The 7,780-nt window shown below is 44.2% G+C and overlaps 1 protein-coding gene across 1 annotated transcript in view; it reads right to left on the bottom strand.

Annotated features, from left to right (window-relative positions):
• Nucleotides 1-5,694: 5,694 nt before the first annotated feature.
• The window catches only part of SLC4A8 (solute carrier family 4 member 8), a gene marked incomplete at its 3' end in the record, with an annotated part of 57,409 nt that continues 55,323 nt past the window's right edge, over nucleotides 5,695-7,780 (bottom strand). Inside the window, exons 24-25 of the mRNA XM_084256129.1 lie at nucleotides 7,539-7,634; nucleotides 5,695-5,743 (exon numbers count right to left, since the gene is read on the bottom strand). Of these exons, the coding sequence (XP_084112255.1) occupies nucleotides 5,695-5,743; nucleotides 7,539-7,634 (145 nt within the window). The remainder of the gene's footprint in view (nucleotides 5,744-7,538; nucleotides 7,635-7,780) is intronic.

The following is a 7,780-nucleotide window of genomic DNA, read 5'->3' as shown; positions in this document are numbered from 1 at the left end:
GGAACCATCTTGTGACTTTGAGGGGAAAACCCAGAGAACAGCAGAGAATCTGACCATAGCCCAAGATGAGACTGCTGCTGAATTGTCAACCCCGAACCACCTAGCTTTCTCACTACTGAACTACGTGCTTACTAAGTGCCACGTTGTCGGTCTAAGCACCTCCCATGGGTTACTTAGCCTGAACTAGCAGACATTTCATGTACTACCTGCTCCTCAATGCAATTCAGGCATCGCTCCCTGAGATAATACTATACTACTGGGATGTTGTAGGGTAAATGAATTAGTCAGGCTTTGTACGCCACCAGCCTCTGGGGCCATCCCGTGTGCCTTGATCATGTTGATGCAGAAGGTGCTTGGGAGCGTGGGCCTGGGGGCACGTATGCCTGACTGTGGACACCTGGAACATGACTGTGGGCACACGTAAATGTGGCATCACTCAGATGGATGATGGCGCTGAGAGGACGAGCAGTGCGACTACAGAAGAGGGGAGACCAGGAGACGATGCCAGAGAGAGCCCAGAGAAAGAGTGTAAGATTTATGGGGGGGGGCTGGGAGGCTGGGTTGCCTGCTTGCCTGCCTCCCAGCCCCCCTCTACTGGTCCATGCCAGCTTCCATGCCTGTTGTGCCTGTGTACCCGGTTCCCTGAGAGAGCATAAGAGCCTGAAAAATCCACAGAGGGCTCAGAACTCTCCATTTGCCTGCCCGAATCCATGTGAACCTGCCCTGTGCTTGCTGGCACAACAGATTGTTCATAAAATGGCCAAAAGGCAGCAAAAGCCCTCAGAGTTAGTGTTCTGTCTACATAACACAGACCCACCTTGTACTGACTCTTAATAAATATTCCCATTATTCTGTGTTCGGGATGCTTTCAGTTGATGTCTTTCCAGTCATTCTACAAAGTTAACGGCTACTTCTACCTGTCTCTCACCCGCCACCCCCCCACCTTGCCTTTCATCCCTCACAGGTCTCTCTACTCTTAATCCGCTGCTTCCTCCTTCCCCTTCTCTCCAACCCTCCAACAAGAGGATTTGAGTCCCCAGGGACTGTCCAGGGTCTGCTCCAAGGAGGTGCACACACCCCTCTTAAGGCACATTCAGTGGACGCCAGGCCTCTCTCAGCCATCATCACAATTCCTAACTCTTTGTCACAAGTTATGAAGTTGGTGGGTGGTGGCTCAGCCCCTGATTCAGGCTCAAAGAACAACACAGGTGCAAACAGTTTACACAGACTTTATTTTTCACCCGTTGAACACAGAGAGGTCTGGGCAGGCAGAGGTGCCGCGATCACCTCCCCTGGTTCACAGACACAGACTGTGAGGCAGAGGGGGTCCTACTCCTACCACAGATTGCTATGGGATTATCACAATGACACATTCATTCTTGATTCTATTTACACCATGGGGTGTGGAGAGGGTACATTTCTTACACTAAAAATATATACTTTGGAATCTCTAAAACAAAAATATCTCTATCTCTACATGAGACCTACTAGAAAGAACATAGAAAACAAGGGAAATGTACCAGCACCTCAAGTTGTCCCCTTCCGTGGGAAGGCTGCTCTGCTCTCCACCTGACACCACTGGCTTGGAAGGGCAGCCACAGCTAAGGATCAGACAGACACAGATAAACAAAAGGGAGGCTTATCATCTTGGAGTGAGTATGGGAGAAAGGAGTGGGGAGGAGGATTTTGGCCTCTTTTGCAAAAGGAGTAATTGCACATTCAGTTTGGTACTTCTGTTTCCAACATTATTGCACAAGGGACCAACCTGCATGCTGAGTCAACTGCAAACCTGCTAAGAGGAGCCCAAGCTCTGCTGATGTCGGCCAGGCTCGGAAGATGCCGGAGGAGGGTGTGCGCACGCGCTCGCTCTCTGTCATAAACTAAAAGGAAAAGTTCTGAATTTTCCAGTGGACGAGGTTAAAGAACACGCTATTCCTCTTTTCAGAAGGATCCAAAACCATCCCATTCCCTTCCAGCACAGAATCGCCTGAAAGAACCATGCCCGTGGATGTGGTAGTCCACTCTGGTTCACGGGACACTCACTTCCTTTCCTCCTTTCATGTTTCAAGCAGCCACGTAATTACTTCACACCTTTTTTGGTTATGAAAATTAGCCTCCTTTCTGGTAAAGAAATGTTAATTGAGTCAACTGCCCCTTCTCTATAATTGATGAAAAAGACCAAGGCCACCAAGAATCATAAAGAATATATTTGGTAGAAAAATCACTTCTATTTGGTTTTGGAATGTCTCTTTTCTGTTTATATAAATCTGATGAGCTGGAGGGCGTAGAATCCCTCACCATAAATATGGAAAACAAATGTAAAGTCCTCGTTCCAGAAAAACCTAGAAATATCCAAGTTCCTCACCTCTCTCACCACCGCAACTGGTGGTGGTTTTTAGGACCTCTGACCAAGAACATTTTCCCTCCAAGGACACTTGAAAGACTGAGGACAAGGCAAAAAGAAGAGGAAAGGGTTTTTGCAAAAATGAGTGAGTAAAAGGGGAGGAACACAGGTAATACGTCATTTGGCTAATGGAATCACAGAAGAATTTCTACTTTATGGGCAGAGGGACAGCTACAAACACAAGAAATTCAAGAGGATCAAGGACATTCAGTGCAGGGTTCCGGTGTGTCCTGCCAGGACATGGCTTCGCAACCTGAGAAGTCCAAGGAAAACACAGTAACAAACTGGCAAAGACTTTGAAAGACCTAGGAGGATGGTTCCAGCTCTGCAAAAGGAGACAGAGCGAGAACATGCAGTGTGGTGTTCTAATGCTAGTCAGGGGCAAGCCAGAGGCCCTGGGGTCACGTTTTCTCCGATGCTTCAGGAACACACGGACACTCAAAAACATGCACGTTGGAGTCAACTGCAAAGCTCCGAAGAGAAGCCCAAGAGCTGCTGATTTCTGCTGGGCCCACAGAAGTAACAATGAAATCAACTAAGAAGATGCAGGGAGAATTACCGGCTCCGCTATAGGAAGGAAAATCTGGAGAGTTGAGTAAGTAGAAAATTAAGTAGAATTGGGAATTGTCTTTTTTGATAGCCAGAGACCTCTTGACGGTGACAGTTGTTATAGCCTGAGATGTCAATCAAGTCTAAAACTTAGCACAGACCAGACCTTTACCACACATTTGTGACTAGTTTAGAAGCCAGTCACACCCCAGACAAAGAAACAGCAACTAATCACACTAGTTTTGGGCAGAGGTGGCTCACTCTCCCTCCACCACAACCGCCACAGAGAACTAGCCTGCATTTTATGTAACCAAACATATTTGGCAATTTCACAGCATATTTCTGCTGGTCTTTGCTTTCTTTTTAGACCCATCCTTCCCTAAAATTTATGAACTAAGATGTAACCCACCCACTTAGCAATTCTAGTTCTTCCCCTTAGAGCCAAGATTCTACTTACCAACATTTTCTTAAGTCCCTGGCCTCCTGCTCTTCCTTTTTCTACCATCCTGTGAAGGCAGACCACTCAAAACTATTCTTGAAATCTGTCCTTGTCATCAAAGAGGTGGACCACTTCACTGCCCCAACCAGACATAGGTACAGAAATAGCCTAACCAACTACCTGCCTTGCTTTCCACCCCTAAGTTGTTTCTCCATTATGCGGAGCTTAAATGCCTCTTTCTCTAAACTAATCTGACTACACCTGCCATCAAGCTATTCTGTCAGAGAAGTCACAGAGGTGAACACCTAGACGGGAGAAAGACCATATTTTGATGTACCTGCCCATCCCCTTGCTAAGTGCACACGGCACAGCGGAATGGAAATCTTATGGATAAACTCTTATTTGTTGATAAACTCTGCCCCCACCAGCTCTGCTTCTCCGCCACTCCCAGGCACCCACTCTAAACACGGCCCAGCTGACTCTGGCCCCATGGTCGTCACTGCAGGCCCGTGCAAGCAAGCAGCCAGAATTGGGAGTTAGCCAGTGTTTGGGAGTTAGAAAAGATGAGAGAAAGAAAAAGGAATGTTTCCACCACTGAGAAGTAGTAGAAATGGCACATTATTTGACAAAAATCTAATGGTTTAAGGACTGGCACAGACTTCTAGTAGCTGACACTCCTAATGTGCAGTAACCTGAGGTTTTGGCTTGGGAAGGACTCAAAAGTACACATTTCGTCCTGTATCTGCACTGCAAAGTGTTCACAAAGACAGATTTCTTACCCTCAGAAAACTTAGTGTGCACAGGCATTATAAGACATCGGGATTAGCAAAGAGATTTTTTTCCTTAGTGACGTCACCTGTTTTGGTTGCACAATGGACTCGTCCCTGTTACATTCCTTACAGTCGTGATGAGGGTGGGGGGCGGATGCAGCAGTCACTGGCCTCCTGCACAGAGGTGGCAGGAGACGATGGAAGAGGAAGAAAGGGGGCACGTTCCAGGGATCAGAGAATGGGAAGGGAGGCAAGCTCCAGGAGCAGCCCTACAGGGAGAGGGAAAGACAGCCAGGAACCTTTTCCCACTGACAGGTTGCTTTTTGATTTTTTCTAAATTAGGTAGGTAAATGCATTCAATTATTACATTTATCCTAAAGTGACAAAATGTGAAGCTCTGGCTCACAAAGATTTTAATGCTCACATATTTCAAATAAGCATACCTGATCCCATCTGCACCAAAAGAAAGGAAACCGAGGCCATCTCTTAAAACAGCCTGTCAGCAGAATTCAGACAAACCAGGACTAGTACCCACAATTCACAGGGCTATCATTTTGATATTTGAAAGCTGTGAGGCATTCAGCCAGTAGGCACCGGCGGGCCTCACTTACTGCTGTTTACAGCAGGTATCCATTCTGAGCGGTTGGTGCCCTCCTGTACCGGTTGTTAAGAATTTTTAAAATCAGCTGTGTAAAACAATTGTGGCTCCAGGAGACAGTGAAATATAAAATAAATGCAGGATACTTCCAATGTCAAAGGTCTTTAAGACTAGAAAACTACTACATTTGAAGAGTCCAAGGAATGTAAGATTCCACAAAGTGATATAGTCCAATCATCACCTATGAGAGGAAAGCACACTGGGGAGATGTCCCTCTGTCCAATGATTTTTCAGGGTGGAAAATGAATATGGTCGGATTCCCTGGTTACTGATATGCTTTCTCTTCACATTCTGTGCACACAGGGAAGGAAAGTCTATAGAACCCAAATCCTTGAAAATCACTGCAACAGAGAAAACTATAAAGTTTTAAACTAAATGTCAAAATAAATCTTACCACTCACTGTTCATTTTCCAGCGTGGATTTTTACATCTGAAAGTCAGAACATTACTGACTAAAAGAAATTCATGGTGCTGAAGAAACCACATGGCTGAGGACGGTTTTGGTCCATTGAATTGACAATGGTCACTACTAAGGCAACTAAGGAGACGTGACGTAAGCACTTAGATCTCTCCAGGAATGGAATCAGAATGTATCAAGAGACAGCAGCAAGACATGGATGTTTCCACAACATGGCCAATAAAAACACCTTATATCTCACTTTCTACCCACAAACAACGAGTATCAAATCTTTCCCAGATATCCAGAAAGCAGACACTATGACAAATATTTCATTTAGGAACTCCTTTCTGGCACCTAAACTCGTTCCCTCTGTACTAATTTAAGTTCATTCTAGTAATCTCTCCTCTTGAAACTAAGAGAAGCTATTCACTTTCAATTTTACTGATTTTCCCCTGAGCCTTTTCCCATCCAAGCCTAAACAACTCCAATGTCCTCCTTGGCCCCGTCATCATCCCGGTTCTCACTGAGCTATACAGACGGCTCCAGTGAGCAATGAAGGCGCACCAGAGTCAAAGGTGCCTTCCCAACTGCAGAGGTGGGCACTGCCAATGCCCACATTGCCCCTCCTCGCAGCAGACCCTCCCGGCAGCCTCTGAATCTGAGCAGCAACCACCAGAGGAGGCAGTCAAACCAAGGCTACCTAGGAGTCTGCAGATTCTATCCGACTGGGGAGCTATCCCTTTTCTTTTTGCTATCTTCCTACCTCCCCCCAACCCCATCCTTTAGGAAGAGGGACTCCATTGAAGGAATTCTCAGTGGCAGAATGGCTCCAGATGGCTCAGGACGCCAGCAGAATGTTTCAGAAAAATGACTGGAAAATGGGAAGCAGGGTCTTCAAAGATGTAGTTCTGAAGAGAACGAGAAAGAAGAGAAGTACCAACAGAGGGTGGTCTTCTTCCACACTCACATCTGGTGACGGGTTGCTGGCGTGGGGGTAGCTGGATGCCCACCCGCACAAACCATAAATAACTGGATGCTTCAGCATGGCTTTGATATGACCAAGGACAGGGCCAGATAGGTCTCGCTTCTTCTCTGAGCGACTCACCATCTTCTCTGTAAGCAGAACTTCCCTGAGGCACCTCATGGCCCAAATCTTCCATCCCAAGCAAAGACTTTTAGTTGAAGAGACTGAATAAAAGTGTTACAATTAGACCAAAAGGGAACACATGATTCATTCCTGCTTTTAACACAATACTTTGAAGATGTCACCACAATTTGGATCTGGCTATATTTTAAGTTCATTTACAAGTAGACTAGTTCTCAACTAAAAATAACCATGTGCGTTATACATTTCGACAGCTGCCTGGATTTTCCTCTGAAGGAAACAAGATTCTATATTTCACTCACATTCAGCACAGATTTATTTTAACCCATTAGATGAAGAAATAACCTGCCACTACCACCCACGGATGGCTGTGACTTTTCAAAGCTTTTCAGTTTCTCCTCAGAGGAGCCCCGTGAGTGAGACTGTTAATTATTATTATCCCCATTTTACTGCTGAATAAACTGAGTGGCCTGGCAGGCTATCCATTAAATAGTTTGACCAAGTCTCCTAATTCCTAACTTGATGTTTTTCTTTTAACTAGAAAAGCTGCCTTTAATAAGACCTAAAATGCTGCCTTTAGTTACATAACTACTGAAACGTAAATGGTGCTTGGACTAAATTATTCAAGTAACTTGGGTACATAGCCTACCTCAACGTAGGCAAAGATGCTTCAAGTTCTTCCATTTTCTTCATTAACCTAATTAAATTTGATATATGCTAATGACAAATGATATATAGAATATAGTTTCCAAAATAAGAAAATTTACAGTGTAATATTTTAAAATCCTTACTGGCAATAATTCTCATAATGAAACAAGTTTAAATAAGGTTAAAGTCTATAGCAACACCATCAACACTACACAAATATTTTAGCAATTTTCCAGTTTGTGTGGTGCAGCAAGCAGAGAGATGTTCTATAGATTTTGATATGGGAATTAGAAACAGGATTAAGGGAATTAAATAATGAAAATATGAATGCCCAAATAATTCCACTGTGATTTTGGGCCTGTGCAAATATGCAGTTGTTTACATAGTTTAGAATATGTTCTTATACTCAAGGGCTTATAATTATTCTTGTGGGGTTAACGGTGGTCCTGGAAGTGCTATTTAACAAATTCAATTTTATATCTAAAATATATTTTACTTTCAAGAAGACCTCCATTTTTAAAGGTCACAAATAAATAAAAAAATCAGCAATTATAGTTCTTTTTACCTTTTTTCCTTTGTATTTCCAGAATTCATACTGAGAGTTTTCCAGACCGTGGTTTTAGGCATTTCATCAGATATATTGATCTCAGAGGGGTCACACCTGAAATCAATGGTTAGGACATAAAGTTTAAAACAAATCACATCTCAGTCTTCACCAGAAGGGAACAGATTAGATCTGAGGAAGCTCAGCTAACAGTTTTTAGGAGCACTGCAACCCAGATGGTCCAAACGCAGAGACACGAAGTT

This window comes from Talpa europaea (assembly GCF_964194135.1).
Source record: "Talpa europaea genome assembly, chromosome: 15".
Classification (NCBI taxonomy): Eukaryota; Metazoa; Chordata; class Mammalia; order Eulipotyphla; family Talpidae; genus Talpa; species Talpa europaea.
This window is presented reverse-complemented; position numbering and strand designations above follow the sequence as displayed.